Source organism: Phacochoerus africanus, chromosome 9 (assembly GCF_016906955.1).
Source record: "Phacochoerus africanus isolate WHEZ1 chromosome 9, ROS_Pafr_v1, whole genome shotgun sequence".
Lineage (NCBI taxonomy): Eukaryota > Metazoa > Chordata > Mammalia > Artiodactyla > Suidae > Phacochoerus > Phacochoerus africanus.
Window position 1 is genome coordinate 77,641,653 of NC_062552.1, and position 19,339 is coordinate 77,660,991.

Sequence of the window (19,339 nt, forward strand, 5' to 3'; positions counted from 1 at the left end):
TCTTTATTCCCCTTCTTGGCTTTATTTTCCTTTAGGGGGGCGTGGTGCCACCCAAAATACTATATAGTTTATTTAATGAGTTTATGGTCTGTCGTTTATACTATGCTGTAAGCTCCCATCAGGCATGGATTTCTGTTTTGTTCATGCTGATTCCCCAGCACCTAGATGAGCACCCGCCATATAGTGACAGTGACTTGTCACAGATTGCAGAATTGAGATTAGGCTTGGCTCTGTAGGTGTCTAGCTTGCTTACATTTCTATTTCCTTTTGCCTTACACCCCCGCTGACTTGTTCTCACATTCATTCATTCAACAAACATTTACTTAGTGCCTTCCATGTACTCATGGAAACAGGGAGGCACAACTCAGAGCCTTTACCCTCATGGAACAAGGGAGATAGCCGCTAAGTGTGTACTCAAAGTTTCAGGGGGAGATAAGGGCTATACAAAATGAAGCAGGGTAAGGGGACTGCAGAAGACATGGGTAGTTGAGGAAGGCCTCGATAGATGTGACATTTGAGCAAAGACCTGGAGAAAGTGAGGGAGAAACTTGGTGAGTCCCTGGGAGAAAACTGTTCCAGGCAGAGGGAATGGCAGGTCGAGGCTCTGTTCTAAGAGATGCTCATCATGAGTGGAAGATCAACGGGAAAGCAATCTCTTTAGAAACACGTGGATGAGCCCAGGATGTGGACTCCTATTTCTTGGGGGAAAGAGTGATGCTCTGATCATCATCTGAACCTTTCTGAGTTTAGGGACCCTCAAGCCCCGGGGGTATAAGGAGGGATGGGCCTCACCTGAAGAATGCCTCTTTGGGTAATTGGTTTCAGTTTGGGGCAGGAGCCCTGCCTTGGTGAAGACATGTGGTGGAGAGTGTAGCTGGAAGGGAAACAGCCTAACTGTTGCTTCAGATGCCATAGGCAGCTTGGAAAGGAGCTTGTTGGATGCCTGAGGGGGAGGCTGGGCCAGGCAGGAAAAACCTCCATATGTGCCCCAACAGAACTGCAGTTCTGATAGAAGAACAAAACTCCTTTTTTTTTTTTTTTTTTTTGGCTGCACTCACAGCATATGGAAGTTCCTGGGCCAGAGATTGAGTCTGAGCCACAACTGTAACCTATGTCATAGCTGTGGCAATGCCAGGTCCTTAACCTGCTGTGCCACAGCAGGAACTCTGAGCAGAATTCTTAAGTGCCCAGATTCTTAAATCAGACATATGATGCAAAATTTGACTTTGTTAAGCTGTGTGATCTCAGGGATTCCTTCCTGATCTGTAAAAATGCAGGTGACATTATATAATTTTGCATGACCATGTGAGAACTGAGAATAATGACATTCATTAATAAAGGGCCCAGTCCAGTGTCTTGATACCTAGTAGGCACTCAAAAAGTGGTAATTGATATGATGATATATAACAACATATATGATTCTAAGTCCATCTAGTGGTGCACTGGCATGAAAATATTCCTGATGACTATGACTCTCTCTAAGCTCCTGTCAATTTCATGGTTCCTAGCATCCCCAGGTTTTCTCCATCCAGAGGGCTAAAAACTGTTGTGGATCTGGGGCTGTGGGTTTGTGTAAACCTGTCTATTAGCTTGGTGCTACCCAGGATCCCTGCAAGTCAGAACCTGAAAGAAGCTCTGAGGAAAGAGAGCATCAAAAGAAGGCAGGTTTCTGAGAAGAAAAAGGCTCTGGGTTTGCAGTGATGCCTCTTTAACCAATATTTTTTGGATAAAAAAGAAGCCATGGCACAAAGATATTCTGGATCCTGCCCTCTCTGGATGCCCCTAAATCTTTTCATTTCAAAGGATGATGGAATGCACCAGCTCAATGTTTCCTAAACTTCAATTAATCACATCTCTTTGGGGGTTTCTTTTGGCCGCACCCATCAGTCATAGATTTACTTAATAATTTTCTTTAAATCCACCACTTTTAAACTTAAAATATAATGAAGAGGAAACTAAATCACATGGGCTTGACAATCTAGTTGTACTATCCTGATGTCCCTTAAAAGATAGTGCATTTAAAATTCAAAGAAAGTTGGTCTCTGTCCCATCTAAAGCCATGTGCTATGCATCCTCCAGGTAGGAAAATACTGGATCAAGTCAGTCAGTAAACAGTAGAACTCAAGTCATTAGCAAAAACTTGGCGAACAAAGGGAGATGAGGGAACTCAGCAACTAACTTTGTCAGAAACATGGATAAACTGTTCCTTTAGTGAGGAATTTTAAAGACCATGAGGTCTAAAGGCAAGGGCTTCAGTTAGCTGAATTTTCAAAATCTTACAATGATTTAAAAAAATAGGAATTTCTCTGCTCTGACCCTGCTTGGCAGCTCTGGATCTCCATGACTTTCTGGATGCAAAGCCCCAGCCTCATTTCTCCCTTTAGTGTCTGAGGTCTGGGGATGTCCAGCCTGCACTCTGCCTTTTCCCTTCCTCTGCCCTCAATTCTATGCCCCCTTCGTTACATACACCCAGGACTGTCCTGTCCTGTCCTCAGTCATTCACTGAGAGGAGCCCACCCTAGCATTCTCTTCTACCCCACCTCATTAGTCTTCTTTTACCTTAGAAAACACAAGCCGAACACTAAGGCATCAGGCCGGGAAGTGCTGCTACTTTTCCAGCAGCCACCTCAGCAGATTTGGGACCCAGTTTCCAGACTTCCCTAGAGTCTTTGAAATGGGGTGTGTGTTTGTTTATTACATTTTCTAGCTTAATACTAATATCCACTATTGAACAGGAAGCTGCTGCCTTTTTTTCACTTAAGTGACTCGAAAAGATCCTTTCTGTGTTGAGTACAATACTTTGATAATGTTAGCTTCGATCCCTTTCTAACAGTTAATTCGTGAGTGGCACCGCGTCCTCTTAGTGAGGAAGATGATACCACAAGTCCTTAGGGAGCTACCGGTGGCCATGTACTGCAGGGTTTAAAGGAAGCCTTGCACATTTACTTTCTTCTGCTTAGGATCTGGTTTCAATGGGAACTAGAATGTTCCAGCTTCCTCACTAGTCACCTAGCTTCCATTTACAGCTCAAACAACTAGAAACAGATTTCTAGAACTGGTTTCCCTTTTCTGAAGAGAAGTGGAGCAACGCCAGTGCCCACTTGCCCTGGCCTCACTCTCCATGCCTGGGGGCTGACTCAGTTCGGAGCTCTCCCAAGAGCAAGTATTTGGCCTACGGAAGGTTGGAATGATTTCTATCTGATGCTCCCTTGATAGAATCACCCAGAATCAGCTCAACCTTTTTCCTGGTCAGTACTGACTCTTCCAGGGCGGTTGAGTCAGTGACTCTGTGATCTCTACAGCCTGACCCAAAGCCCCTGCATTGGGCAGAACTTTCTCAATTTCCCTGAGCTGTGTGGGGTCTTTCCCAGCCCCCGAAGCCTATTGTTTTTACAGACAGCCCCCTTCCCCGTTCCTACGGAGGAGAAAAACAGTAGTTCATATCTTCCCCAAAGTCACAAGATTCTTGCTATTACCACCCATTTCACACTCCCCGACATCTCTGCCTCCTTAGATGCAGGATTAACCTTAAAGAACAAATAAACGAGTTACTTACGTGGTTCCACAACCAGCTGAGTCCCTTTTCCAAAGATGAGTTTATCTGTATCATCACAGTGCTTGAGGGCTTTCCAAAAACCTCGGCAATGGTCCCACCTTTCTTCCTCCAGTGAGCTTTAGAATGGGAGGGTCTTTAAAGCACAGCTCTTAGAAAGATGGCACTTGATGCTTTAGTGAGAAATCATCATGATGATTTAGTGCCGATAAGGGTGGGTGTGCTTTCAGGAGCTTGTTGTCCAAGGAGTAGATAGGAGCCCACTCTCCTATGGCAAACATTTCATGAAGATCTCGAAAGTGTTGCTCTCTGTTATTTTAGAGTTTTCTCACTTCCTAGACCCACATGGAACTCTCAGTCTTGGAAAACTGGCCTTGCCCAGGGGCTGGGTCTTGGATCTGTGACTATTCCAGAGTCAAGGTATTCACACATGCCAGTGCTGCTTTAAGTCAGATAATGTGTGGCATGTCGACAGGTGACAGGGCCAGAGGAAGCACAAGTCCTGTACAGGGATTGACAGTAGAGTCAGTGTTAGGAAGCGTAGCTACGGCTGGGGATGGCTGAAAGCAAACTCTGTCTCTAAATTCATCTTCCCAAATGGCAAAGCCAAGTGCTCAGGCAAATCTCTCTACGGATTTGGATTCAGAAATTCCACATGACTCTCTTTTGCAATAAACCAAGATGAGGATAGTTTTCAAAAAACACCCTTTTGTATTCCTCAAATATGGCGGAAATGCCAGTTTTGCTTGAGGGAAAACAGCAGCCAAGTGAGAAGCTGGCAGCTGGGGGGCGGGGATGAGGGGGTGGTCACCTTTCCTGGTTCAGACAACTTTTTGGCATCCCTTCTGAGTCACTGAGCAAGGAGGGAAAGCTACGTGCTGTGGGAATCCCCTGGGGCATGGCAGCCGGGCTAAGGGTCTCCCAGGGAAATGTCACATTTGCCTCTGCAGTTTTTGTACAGGTCTCTGTGGGCTTTGTATCACTGTGCGGATCCCTCCCACGGTGCTACAGGGCTTTACAAAAACCTCCCTTTGATTTTGCCCAACGTGGCCTCTGAGAACTATGGGCCGGATGTTTTCTCCAAGTCAAAGCTCCAGCAAGATCAAAGGGATTTGGCTTTACGTCGGGGCAGACTTGCCCAGGTGCTTTTTCTGAGACGCTTCTGAACTCCTGGGGTTTGTGACTAGAATGAGTCAGGTCATGACATCTACTCTTGCTGAGCGTTCTGGCGAGTTTACTCTCAGATGGCTTCCTCAGAGGAGTCTGTCAGGTCCGAACATCACAATTGGGTCCTACAAGTGGTAGGTAGGCAGAAGATGTCTGTGGTCAATGGCATTTCTCCTTTCACCAGCCAAGCCTCAGAATCAGCTCTGACTGCCCCACTTCACACAGGGAAGGTGTTATAGAGTCGAAGGGGCTTTCACATAAACTTAGAATTTTATCCTCTCCACTGACTCCCTGGTTGCAAAATTCAGAGTCAGTAGCCCACATGCTGCTTTGTATGACTTGGAAAAGGCAACCTGCTGGGCAAATGCAGAGGCAGCTCCTAGGGTTCAAGCTTGGCAAACAGAGGGCAGCTTGGTGAGCAATATGCAAGGTTTTCCCTTTCTTACCAGGGCCTTGGCTTGGCTGGCAGAGCTCAAGCTGAATTTTAGCCCCACTTGACCCCTTGGCTGAGGGCCCTTGTGCCAGACTCAGCCTGCGCACATAGACACAGTGGCCCTGGCCAAATTCAGTCCATGCTTTTTATTTATATTCTTGTTGGGCCTCCGATTTTTATCATCGTCACACTCTTTGAAAACTTTCCTCTGCTGCTTTCAAGACACTGATTGTGGTTTGCCTTTGATCTCAATGTCTATCACTGATAAGTAAAGTGATACACTAGGGTCATCGAAAGTGACCTCATTAAATGTTAACCATTAAGGGGGAGTGTGCATTTTGTTACTGTTGTTATCAAGAGGGAACAGGATTGAAATAGGTTGGTCCTCACTCTTTCCCTTAAGATCTTATCCAAATCAATGGCTTAATTTAAGCATCACAATTTCCCGTATAATCCTGTGACAACCCCTTCCCACCCTCAACTGCATGCCTGCCCCAGGGACTCCAAGCAACTTCATCTCCATACATGGGGCCTAACACTCTTTCGCTGATTAAAAACTCAGTAGGAAAAGAGGATAAGAAGAAATATTGTCTCAGAAAAACAGGAAAATGTGGGCTTCATGGAGGGAGGACAGATGGGCATAAAGCACTGCAACTTGGACGGTTGAGCATAGCTGGTCTAGGTGCTAGTTTTGGCAAGAGATGGATGGTTACCATGTTGAATAATAAATTTAGTTTCTGATGAACTCCTGTGAGGTTCAGGGACTCCCTCCCAGCACTGGTGCACAGATTCTCCCAAATGGCCATCAGAAACTGGTTTGATTTTAATTCAAATCTCAAGTATACCAAAATTTAAACTCTGCAACTTTGTGGGTCTGGGGCTGTGAATCTGACAGTCCTGTGGCTGTGGCAGAAAGTTCTGGGAGGCTGAATCCTGAGGAGAGACAGCTGCTGTGTTTCCTAGCATTTGACTCCTCCCCGTGACAGGGGGAATCTTCCAGGGATTTTGCCCCATGACCTTGCAGGGCCTCCACTACAGGTGAGTGTACATCCCAGTGCACTGCCTTTGGGGTATGGCCATGCGTTGATCCATGGGTTGTGGGTGGAGTGGCCATGTGCCAGCCACAGGATGAGGCCCCAAGCAGCATCACATCATGGGTTTCTGCCAGTGCACTTGAGCCTTTGCCCTCTGAAGGGAGAAGATTGTGCTCAGGTTGTCACTGCTGCTTCAGCCTGGGTCCCGGAGGGAAGACAGGTAGAGTGGCCTGAATGCAGCCCACCACTTGAGGCCAAGTCCAGCTGGCCTGCAGCCCAAGGACCAAAAGCAATATGTTTGTTGTCATAAAGAAATGGAAAATATGGGGTGTTTGTAATAGATAATCATCATGGCAGAATTAGCTGATTTATATAAATCAGAGTCCTTGGAAGGACTCTGTTATCCTCAGGATAAGACCGTTTGGAACACAGGCTTTTGCTTGCCTTCCCAGGCCTACTTCTATTACTTTTCCAGTTGTTCTTCTTTTTTTTTTTGTAGCCCCGCATTTTATTATTATCATTTTTTTTTGTCTTTTTTGCTATGTCTTGGGCCGTTCCTGCGGCATATGGAGGTTCCCAGGCTAGGGGTCCAATCGGAGCTGTAGCCGCTGGCCTACACCAGAGCCACAGCAACGCGGGATCCGAGCCGCATCTGCAACCTACACCACAGCTCACGGCAACGCCGGATCGTCAACCCACTGAGCAAGGCCAGGGATCGAACCCGCACCCTCGTGGTGCCTAGTCGGATTCGTTAACCACTGCGCCACGACGGGAACTCCCCTATTATTATCATTTTTAATAGTTATCTCCCCCATACAATTTTTTTTCTACTGTACAGCATGGTGACCCAGTTACACATACATGTACACATTCTATTTTCACGCATTATCATCCTCCATCATAAGTGAGCAGACATAGTTCCCAGTGCTACACAACAGGATCTCATTGCCAATCCATTCCAAAGGCAATAGTTTGTATCTGTTAACCCCAAGCTCCCCAACCACCCCACTCCCTCCGCCTTCCCCTTGGTAACCACAAGTCTGTTCCGCAAGTCCATGATTTTCTTTTCTGTGGAAAAGTTCATTTGAGTCTTATATTAGATTCCAGATATAAGTGATATCATATGGTATATGTCTTTCTCTTTCTGACTTACTTCACTGAGTATGAGAGTCTCTAGTTCCATCCATGTTGCCCTGTTATACTCAGCTCTCTTGAACTACTTGCTTCCTGAAAGCTTCATGTTATTTTGTACTGATTTGCTTTGTCTTGTGATTGCTTTTGTCTGAAATGTCCTTTCCTTCTTTAGTTCCCCAATTTGGTCCCTTACCTGCCTTCTTAGATCCTATTGTTTTACTAGCTGTTGACTTTTCTGGGAAGTCCTAAATGACTCTCCAAGACTGGACTGGGTTAGGGACCAAATTGAGGAAACTTCTTCCCCAGAACTTTCTTGGCATCCAGTGCTTATCTTTATCATTGCACCCAAAATCCTTTCCTCTTGTCTCCCTTAGATAAAGATCTTAAGAGAGAGGACTTGTCTTGTTCATCTCTGTGTCCTCTGTGCAATCACAGTGCCTTGTTGGGTGAATGATCTCGGAGTGTCTTCTAAAACTACTGTAAGGATGAGATGTCTCATATGGAAAGAGGATAGCTAGGAAAGGACAGAACCATGACCAGAACCCATATCTTCCCAATTCCTAGTCCCTTGCTCTCTCTGGTCCTGGGCTGCCTTATGGAATACTCCCTTACATTTGTTTAGCACAACACAGCACCATTTAGTTGTAAACCAATTCATTTTTAACATTAGTCTGAGTTGAGCATCATTGGGAAGATAAATTTGTTGTAATTTTCTCCACGCCATGAAATACATTCCAAAGCCAAATAGAAATGAGTTTCATGTTGTCTACATATTTGGAGTATTCAGATCACATTCTTTCCACTAACAGGAATAATCAAGGGTGAACTGTGCCTCTAGAGAAGCATCGTAGGATGTCACAGCTGGGAAAGCCTTCAAGGAACATATATTCACTCCCCCATGTGTTCAGATGAAAGGGTCTAGAAAGATTCAGAGACGTTTCCAAACTGGCCAAGGCACCTGACTTCAAAGAAACATAAAAGAAATCACATGTCCCAATGCCTAGCTCAGCGATATTTTTTTGGTACACTAAGCAAATATCCAGTCCTCTTTAGTTCTTTATTCTGTCATCTTTTCATGTGAAATTGTCTGCGTTTCCTCTCAGACCTCCAGCAGATCTCCATCCCTGGAGTGACCTTAGAATGGCCTGACAGCCTGACCACTTATTTCTTTGTGTGGCTTTTCATTGTTGTATGAGATGCTCTTCTGTGGGAAAGGAGAGAAACAGGCACAAGGTGAGTGTTTCCTGAAGTTCACCTCTTCCCGGAAGGAGACTGCTTCATTCTGATTGCCAGTCAAGGGCATTTTCAGAAGGGACGATGTAAGGGTACTGAGTTTATCATGATATTGTCCGGTCCTGGGTGGGACCGGGCCTCCTGCCTGGAGACTCAGAGCACTTGGAGAAAATTGATGGGACGTCAGGTCAAGAAATGAAAGAGGGATTGGGCAAGGGCATCCTAGAGCTTTTGATTTTGTGGCTGTGGACTTCAAAGTAGCTTCATTTATCTCCACCTTCTACTCCTGATACTGACATCTATCTTTGAGGGTTGTAGACTAACTGTAGTGTGTTCAAAGGAGAATATCAGGCTGTTGAAAAGACTTCAAGTGATAGGGAGGAACAGCTGGAAAACTTTGGAGCATATCCAAAAGGAAGGGAGGTATAAAGGTGTTTGATCATAATCTTCAGAAAACCATCAGGGTAGAGCCAGCTATTAGAAGGCAGCTAAATGCAATGTCTGCTTATACCTTCTATCTATTGCAATATATTCATTTGGTGAAATATCTGATCTTACACAGATATGTTGTACAAAAACTTAGGTTAGTTGCAATGTGAAATCTGAAACCATGTTAATGGACTTTTGATTTTTTTTTCCATTAAAATTCATTGGTCTTACTTGAATTTTGGATGGAACTTTCAGTTTTGTAACATTATCCATTGGTCTTTTGGGAAATAATTGGTTCATTGAGTTGGGCACTTCCTCTTGTAGACAGATTTCATTACAGAATCTCAAAAATATTAAAGTAGTTAATATGACCGCCAATATCTTTAAATCAGACAGTATTTAAATACTGGAGAGCCATTCAGTTCATGACAGATACAGGTTTCCCAAATTCTAATTTTTGCCTGAAAACTTACATTTTCTATCATTAGCATCAATGTTTCATTGTTTTTCTTGATCTGACACTCTCCTCTTATTCATTTTTATGAAAAAGGCTGACAACTATCCAAGTCAGAATAATCATGGTGTATCTGTCAGTCATTCTTTCAAGCAAAATGATGTTTTTGGAAAAAGTGGCTAGTTCAGCTTTCAGCTCAAACAATTGCTCAAATATTTTCCCTTGAGATGATGTAATTATTTGGAATGCAGCAGAAATGCCATGTAGTTCTACTTTTGTCACACAGAATACTAAAAAAGGCATATACATGAAAGTCGAGGCTTAATAAATTAATAGTTTTACTGCTTTTTCAATGTTATGAACTGAACTGTGTCCTCTGAAAATTCATATGTTGAGGTCCTTACCCCTGGTCCCAAAGTGTGTCTGTTTTTGGAGATAGGACCTTTAAAGATAAGTTAATATGGGACCATTTGGACTGGATTAGAGTGGAGCCTCAACCAGCCTGACTGGTGTCCTTATGAGAAGAGGAAATTTGGGCACACAAAGAGGAGAGCACATGGAATACACATGTATAGAGGAAAGTCCATATGAGGGAGTAGGTGGCCCTCTCTAAGCCAAGGAGGGAGGGCTCAGGAAACCAGCTCTATGGGCAACTTGATTCTGAATTTCTAGCCTCAGAACTGTGAAAAATAAATTTGTTGTTTAAGCCACCTAGTCTGTGGTATTTGGTTATGACAGCCCTAGCCAACTAATATAGTCAATAACATTTTTAAGTGAAACCGGTTTTTCCCCTCCTGGAAATATAGAAATGAAGCCTATAATGGTCACTAATACAGAACTGAGGCCACTACCTTGACTCATGCTAAGGGGCCACTAGTTTTACCCACTAATGCTTTTGCACTATCAGGGCAAATATTGACACAAAGAAAAAGGCACATAATGTGTTGATAATTTATGAAAATAGTTTGCCCTCATGGACTTCATGAAAATGTCTCCAGACCCCTAGAGACCACGGACCATACTCTGAGAACCACTGTCCTAATCTATGTGGTTTGTGCTGCCAAAGCTGCAAGGGCAGCAGTCAATCCAGCCTTTCTCTACTGCCTCACCACTCTGCTTTGCTAGTGGTTTACGGATCAATTGTATCATATGCTTTGACTGACGAATGAGTAAGTGGTCTGAAGCCATTGTGAGCAGTGACTTTCCTATTGTGTCCAAATGATAAAACTGACCCAGTTACTTTGGTTAGAGTCTCTAGAATCAAGGACCATGGATCTGTATGTCACCTGCCTGGGGTTTGTTCTTCTTGGCGGTACTCAGAGTCTCATGCTGGATCCATGATGGTGATGGTGCTTTGGGGAGAGGGGAGGGGCACCAAAAAGGCCCAGAGTCTGATTGCACTATATTCAGTTCCCCATACTGTATTACCGCAACAAAAGTCTGCCTTTTCATTAAAAATAATGTTTACTTGTTAAGTGACAGGTGGTTAGAATGATACCTCGAGTTGAAGGCAAAACCATAAAAAGAAGGAATAGATTGGTATGGTTTTCATGGTTAATCGGTCAAGTAATTTATTAGCAACTGGACAGAAAATAAAAGGGCCAGGACTGTGAATTGAGATCCATAAGAAGCCTCAAGAATGGACAAACTAGTTAGACTCCCCCCAGTCAGGGGCCTCCGGCACACTTAGGCTTTTATTAGAAGCTTCTCTTACCTTCCCTATGTTGTTCACCCTGCTGAAGGAGAAGTGAGCTTGAAAATCCACTGATTGGAGTTCATTGGTGCTGTGTAGGGGTCTAATACTGCCCCACCCCCACACAATCAAGCGGAAGACTTGATTTTGAGCTATTGTCATTATCTCAGATCTTGAAAGGCAGTGATTTTAAATGATACCACTTATGCCTATTTACTGAGTGAGAATAATCCAAAATGCACAAGATCATCATTTGTGTTTTTCTCATTAATTTTACCTATTTAGTTAGCAATAGAGTCCATTACTGTCTTAGAAATATGTCACATGAACATACAATTTTAATTTGTTTAAACATCTACAGATTCAGGGCTTCTTTTTTGTCTCTTTTTTCAGGGCCACACGTGCGGCATATGGAAGTTCCCAGGCTATGGGTCCAATCGGAGCTGTAGCCGCTGGCCTATGCCACAGCCACAGCAGCTCAGGATCTAAGCACCATCTGTAGCCTACACCACAGCTCACGGCAATGCCAGATTCTTAACCCACTGAGTGAGGCCAGAGATTGAACCCGCATCCTCATGGATGCTAGTCGGGTTCATTAACTGCTGAGCCATGATGGGAACTCCCAGATTCAGGGTTTCTTTGAGCAGAGCACTGTCCTTAAAGAAAGCATGCTAATTTTCAAGAAACATATTGTATTTAACTCTTTCTGTGCTTATACTTGCCATGGACTTCTTGGCCATTTAGAAATGAAAACTTAAAAACATTTTATTATAAAGCTTTCGAAACATTCAAAAAGAGGTGAATAGAATCAGTATCTTGAGACTCATCATCTAAATTTAATGATTGTTAATATTTGCCAAATTGGCTGTTTATTTTAGTCGAGTATTTAAAAATATATTACAAGCAGTATGACAGCTTCTTTCCACAAACTTCAGCATGCATTTTTAAAAAAGAAAAATGTTTCTCTATGTAGCCATAATATCACTTCCCAACTAACAAAGTTAAAGATTCTCTAAAATCTTTTGCTATCCAGTCCATGGTCAAATTTCCTAATTCTTTCCAAATGTCTTTTATAGATGGTTTTGAGAAACAAGAATCCAGTCAAAGATGATGCGTTTAATTTGGTGGCTAAATCTTTGAAGTTTCTTTAATCTGTAACAGTCCTCCTTCCCCTGCTTTCCCTCCACTGTACCCGTGTTTTCTTTTCACCACATTGATTATGAAGGGACTGGACTTGTCCTGCAGAACGTTGCACCTTCTGGATTGTCCTAGTTGTTTCTTTGTGGAGTCTTTTAACCTGTTCTTCTAGCTCCCTTGTCTCCTGGCAGAACTAAAGGTTGGATCAGGCTTATTAATTGGTTTCTGTTTGTCAGCAACACTGTGTAGGGGAGGTTGTGTCCTGAGCATCCTGTCAGGTCAGACATGATGACTGATGAGGCCAAGATTGATCCCTAGGATAAGAGGGTGACAGAAAAAATGATCTTTTTGTAAAAGTTTCATATTCCCATTGCAATCAGCAGACAATCTGAGACTCTGCAGGGAGCTCTCTTGTGGCACAGCAGGATAAAGATCTGGTATTGTTACTGCAGTGGCCTGGGCTTCTGCTGTGGTGTGGATTTGATCCTTGACCCAGAAACTTCTACATGTTGTGGCAGGGCCAAAAAAAGAAAACCACCAAGATTCTGCATTGTTTTAACACTTTTTTTTTTTTTTCCGCTTGGAATATTTTTTTTTTCTGCATGAGTTTTTGCTTGAAGCCACGTGTTAGTTCCATTTCTTCTTCCTATAACTGTGACTGCCTCTAGTCTGCTCTACCAGAAAGAGATGTTATAAACTCATTGCTACATGCTGAAAAATTAATATCTAAACTATACAATAAAAATTAATATTTAAAAGTTTCCTATAACAACTAAGTAACCCAAGGAAGAAGTGTTCCATTTCTGCTTAAAAATGAGAATGTCATTAAAAGTGTTTTCTCTGTGAATTGTCTATTACACTGGTAAATGGGCTTTTCTGATTTTATTTTGATTGAGTTGATGTATTCTGTCCTTTGAGTCATAAGCCCCGTTTATTTTGGACAAGCTGGGAGGAAGCCTGGGTAAAGTTTTCTTCCTCCACACATTACCTTTTCTATAACAGGCTTAGAAAGAGTAATAGGATGTGGTGTTCTAACTGGTGATTGTAATCCCAGGATAAAGGGATCAATCCCTGTGCTCTAGGATCAAATACATGCAGAAACAGGAGAAAAGTGAAGGAGAGCCCAGGGCTGGTCAGCTCTCACATCTGTGGTACTAACATTGATTGACCCTCTCATTGAGCAGAAATTTCTCTTAGTTCCCAGGAACTATCTTTCAGAAACACATAGAGTCAGTGGGTGGCATAAGTGGTGCCTTTGGTCTGGGATGAGGAGAGAGCTTAGTGGCATTAGGTCGGAGAGAAGATTCCTTGACTCTGAAATATATTTCCAGTCGGGGTGGGTCTTGTGACATCTTCAAGGACCAGGTCAAGATTCATCTGCAGAAGCTCTTCCCAGCAAACTCTACCCAACAGAAATTTCCCTGCCACCTTCTGTCTGCTGACTTTGTGATAAGTCAGGTTGCGCTCATGAAGGGTCTGTTCTCTTTGTTGCACTGCTGGGTCATTTGTCCAGTCCACTTCCTAATGACCTTCTTTCTATCTCTACTCTTTCGTTTGACAGTTTTCTCATCAGAACAAGGCACATGAACTGTTAGGATTTGAGGATTCAGAGTCAGATTTTCACCTTGTGGATCTGTTTTTAGTTATGGACTTAAGAAATGCATTATTAAAAAAATTGGACTCTGTGTAAGCCTGTCTATTCCAGTCAGCCGAATTCAGTTTACAACAAGCACTTTCCAAACCCTTGTTTTGCTTTGTGCTGGTCATTGAGGTTATGGAATAAGGAAGAATTATGTAAATTAGACAGAAGTGGACTCAACTTCTTGCCTCATCATATACTAGTGTGTGACCCGGTGCACAGGCGCACAGACATTGTTAGTTCCATGCCTTTACTTCTCCATGATGTTCTCTTTTACATGCCAAGAATATATAGGTGATAAATGTTGGTAAAATGTGATGAGATTATTTATTTTGATGAGTTTGGTTATATTCATTGACATTCTAAAACTGTTGCAGTAGCCAATATGGGGTAAATCATTAAAAAAAGGAGTTGAAGTAGTAAGCTCAAGCATTATTTCTCCATTTTACTTACAGGATGCCTCCCAATACTGAGACATGCATAGCACAGCATAACTGGGGTTTTTGAACAAATGCTTGGTACACTTCAACCTCTGTGTCTCGTATCACAATGAAATACCGCATTACAGTAACTTTCCTCTTCCTTTTATCTTTCCCTTGGCATTTTGCCCTCACCACCCCTTGCCATCTAGAAGACCTCAGAAATCTTCTTTCTCTAATGCTGTGGTTGAATTCTCTAAAATTCAGATGCAAAAAATTTACAATTACATAAATCGATAGGTAAAACAGTAAGAACCTAAAAAATATATGTTCAAAGGACAAATGAAGAAAGTCCCTCATTGGCTAAGAAACTTTGAAAAATGTTTTACTCCTCTAGCAATAAAAAATGTAAAGAAAGAATTAACAAAGCAGCTTTTTTTTTTTTGTCTAGCTTTTACTTTTTATTTTTAATATATATGTGTACACACACATCTGTAAGGCATTTGTTCATGTGTATAGTCTGAAATGGATTTTATTTTATTTACTTATTTATTTATTTTATTGGAGTATAGTTGATTTACAATGCTGTGTTAGTTTCTGGTGTATAGCAAGTGATTCAGTTACACTCTGTCTGTCTGTCTATCTATCTATCCTTTTTAAGATTCAACAAAGTAATTTAAAAAAATAGATATTTAAGAAATGTTTTGTTAGAAAAGGTGATGTTCCAGATGCTCTGCTCACAAGATGTTAGTAACAATATAAATTGTTATATTATTGTTGGAAGTCAATTTGTTACTATCAAGGGGTTGAAAATATTCATACTAGTTTGAGCAAATATTTCCACTTTGGGGAATTTACTGTGAGAAAATAGTATATATGTGCAAATGAAAATTGAAATTTATTATCCTCAGATGAAAGAATCCTCTAATATTTGATTCTTTGCAAATATTATAAAAAGCATTATTACAATGCTTTCATACAATTCTTTGATTTTGTGCAGTTAAGGACAACCTAGTAAAGACATATTTGCCAGGAATGATTTTTTTTTTGTCTTTTGTCTTTTTAGGGCTGTACCTGTGGCATATGGAGGTTCCCAGGCTAGCGTTGAATCGGAGCTGTAGCTGCTGGCCTACACCATAGCCACAGCAAGGCGGGATCTGAGCCATGTCTGCAACCCGCACCACAGCTCATGACAATGCAGGATCCTTAACCCACTGAACAAGGCCAGGGATTGAACCTGTGTCCTCATGGATACTAGTCATGTTCGTTAACCACTGAGCCATGATGGGAACTCCCTACCAGGGATGATCTTCATCAAAGCTGTTTCTGGAACACTTCTGGAAATTAGCTGATGAGATCAGTGAAATTTAACAAAAATGTAGTAGCTATTCTTGGGACAGTGCTTTTAAAATTATGCCTGCAATACTGTTTAAATAAATCTTTTAGAGTAAATGTTTTGTTGAATATTTGTTTTCATGAATATTCACTTACAGGCTAAACGGCAAAGTAATAGTTATAATATTTTGTGAACTAGTATTGTGGTTTAGAAATGTTTTAGTGGAGTTCCCATCGTGGCGCAGTGGTTGACGAATCCGACTAGGAACCATGAGGTTGCGGGTTCGGTCCCTGCCCTTGCTCAGTGGGTTAACGATCCGGCGTTGCCGTGAGCTGTGGTGTAGGTCGCAGACCCGGCTCGGATCCCGCGTTGCTGTGGCTCTGGCGTAGGCCGGTGGCTACAGCTCCGATTCAACCGCTAGCCTGGGAACCTCCATATGCCGCGGGAGCGGCCCAAGAAATAGCAACAACAACAACAACAACAACAACAACAACAAAACGACAACAAAAAGACAAAAAAAAAAGAAATGTTTTAGTAATAACTTCATATGTGGATTCCCAATGTGTTTGACACAAATAATGTAGATGCATGTGAGTTTGACATGCTTGGAAAAATGTTGTGAGATAAAAAAGCATCTACTGCCAATAGATACATTGGCTTGAGATACTAGTAAAGAAATTGAAGAAAAATTTATAAAACATGAGAATGTAAAAAACATTTCAAAATTAATAATTTCTATAATATGTGATTTAAAATATGTATATACAAGTGCATTAACAAACATCTTAAACTAGAATTTGATAATTTTTCTACAGCCTAATATATTCAAGTTGGCAAAACCCTTTATTTTATTTTATTTATTTTAATTTTATTTCATTTTGTTTTTTGGCTATGTCCTGGCATGTGGAAGTTCCTGGAGCAGGGATTGAACCACAGTGGCAAACTTAGTTGCTCCAGTGACAATGCCAGATGCTTATTCCACTGTACTACAAGGGAATTCCAAGACCCTTCATTTTAAATCTTCTAATTGAGGGAAAGTGGGGACTCACTTCAAATCATATATATATGTAAATATATGCATACATATAAATATGTATATGTTGCTTTGAATTTATATGTAGTTTTCTTCATATATACATGTCATAATTTTAAATAATCAAACTGTTACATATGGATATATTCCCTAAAGATATTTTACAATAGAAGTGTAGAAGCTGCTCAAATTCTCCATTGTTCGAGAACTGATCAAATCACAACATGTTCTAGATACAGTATTAATGTAGGTCATTAAAAATACTGATCAGTAAAACTACCTAATAACATATGGAATTGGTTTTCTAATGTAAAAAAGGATGAGATGTGGTGACACACACAGAATATGTAAGAATCCATTTAACGAAAAAGAAAACTGGGAAGGAATATATCCAAATAGTGACTGTAGTTGTTTTTGGTGTCAGTTGATTTCTTTTCGACATGGAGTACAGTAATGAATTTTGGGAGCAAAGAGATCAGGCCCTTGAGTTCTGGCTGCCAACCATGCAGACAATCATTCCAGTGCAGTTGTCCTGAACTCATACTTTGACAAGGATGTTTCTTTCTTGGCTGAACAATGTCAACCACGCAAAGCAGCTATTAAAATTAAATCACACACAATTTAATGTAATTTTTTTTAACTGGCTCCAATGCTGGCCTCTTCCTGAACCTGGAGACTTCCTGCCTGGAGACTCCAGACCCACCTTGTCTGATCCACATTGAGCGCCAAACAAAGAAGATGTTTCCAAAGTTCACTTTGGGCAGTGTCCTTAAACTTTGCAAATTCTGCCATGGTTGCTTTAGTCTTTAGCTTATGGCTGTTATGTCTATTAAAATATGGTGTTCCCTCCCTCTTACCTCAACCTCAGAATACGTAAAGCCTTCATTGATTTCCATTGTTCACTATTAGTATGAACTGGCTTTGGGTCATTTCTTGATACCAGGTTTTGATGCAAATAGAATAAAAGCATATAAGGGATGTGATGGGTACAGAATCCATGGAAAGGGTCCTGAAAAAATGAGAATAAGGAGCCATGGAGGACCTACTTACAGTTTGCAGAGAGTTGGCAGCTGGCAGCCTCTTTTAGCTGTTGCCAAGAAGTTGGATTATTCCAGCCCTAGAAAAGTACCTTTTTTATTTTTATTTTTGGATTGAAACCATAGTATTTAAAGATTATGCACTCCATGAATTCTCATAATTTCTTTCAGAGATGAAGAAAATACTCATCTTAATGCTGCCCTTTTTGTTTTCTGGGAAGATAAGGTAAATATCAAACAAGTGATAAATCCTCTGCGTTCACAACCATAGTTTCCCTGGTACTAAAGTCTTTGTGTCTTTCCTTAGAGTGGGGTTTTGTGCTTTCTATTTTTCTTAGCTTTCCCAAGCAGGCAGTCCACAAAGGAGCCATTCTATTGGGGGAACAAAAGCAGTGGAAGAAATCTATAGACTTAGGGAAAGCCAAGGTACAATCTCTTAGAGATAGTTGCAGTACAAGGGATCCTTACAAGGCCTGGCACAAACTAGGAATAACATTCTGATGAGCAGCCTGGAGCCCCATTGTATGCTCATAACTTTGAAAACTTGTCCAGTGTGTGATCACCACAGGGATTCAGAGAACGGAATGGGCAAGGTCACTGATTTAGGAAGGCATTCTGTCCAAGTTTGGGATAGATTCTCAGGCTTTCCTAAAGTACACGTAAAGTTGTAATACCTGTTTTCCAACAATTCCCTTAACTCTCATCCTCTTAAATGTAGTTTTAAGTCAGCCTTCTCCATCCCCAGCAGGAAGCAGTAAATCCCTGAGGATGCTCAGGAGAAAGCCTCCCAGTCTCTCTCTTTGGGCAGGTGGTAGAGGATTGATGGGGTCAGAAGTATGGGAATTTCTGAGAGGCTTATTCTCAGGCCCTGCCCTGGTGGGTGCTTCCTGAGTAGTTGGCGGTTGTGCCCCACATCTGTTGTGAACTGGCCCAAAGCCAGCAGCTCTTGTTCTCTGAATAGGAAAGGAACTCAAGTGTGGGGTGTTAGGGGGTACAGGAACCACAGGATGTGGACCTTCTGGGTCTCTGTTGCCTCAGAAGGAAAACACATTCGTCAGATGAGGCAGGTGGTGAGAACCCTGAGTCAGCAGTGGACATGAGCAGCTTCCCAGCATCCAGGTCCCATCTATCCCACCACTTTCCTCCTCTGTCTTAGAATATGGGCTTTTCCAGGTTTATTAGCCAACCTGCATAGTCAGCTCTGACTTCTCCGTTTAGCATGATAGCATTGACTTGCTGAACAAGGATATCCTCCTCCAGAGGTGGTGAAGATCAGTTGGCTTGGGACAAAGAAGCCAAAAAACAATGGCAGAACCATCCTAATCTCTTGTGGCAAATGTTCTATCAGAGAGAAGGCCACTGTAGGAAAAAAGTTTCTCTGTTGTTTTCTCCTGAAAATAGAGATTAATAAATCTGGGTACGAAATTGTCTTCCCTCCACACATTCATGCTGCACTGATAGTTGAGTTAATTAGTGTGGGTAGGATGGAGTCTCAGTTTTCATCATTGAAATATCTGTATGCAGAACAATATATAGGAAGTGGAATATATTGGATTGTAAGCATATGGTGGTTGGATACCTGCTTTATACCTGGCCCTTGGAGTTTCT

The 19,339-nt window shown here is 41.9% G+C and overlaps 1 pseudogene and 1 gene segment (V, D, J or C); both read right to left on the reverse strand.

Annotated features, from left to right (window-relative positions):
* Positions 1-19,339, reverse strand: part of LOC125134938 (T cell receptor alpha chain MC.7.G5-like) — a 446,151-nt pseudogene that overhangs the window by 97,688 nt on the left and 329,124 nt on the right.
* The window catches only part of LOC125134937 (T cell receptor delta constant-like), a 311,823-nt gene that overhangs the window by 12,055 nt on the left and 280,429 nt on the right, over positions 1-19,339 (reverse strand). The window contains 1 exon segment of the C gene segment in view: positions 3,557-3,601. Within this exon segment, the coding sequence occupies positions 3,557-3,601 (45 nt within the window).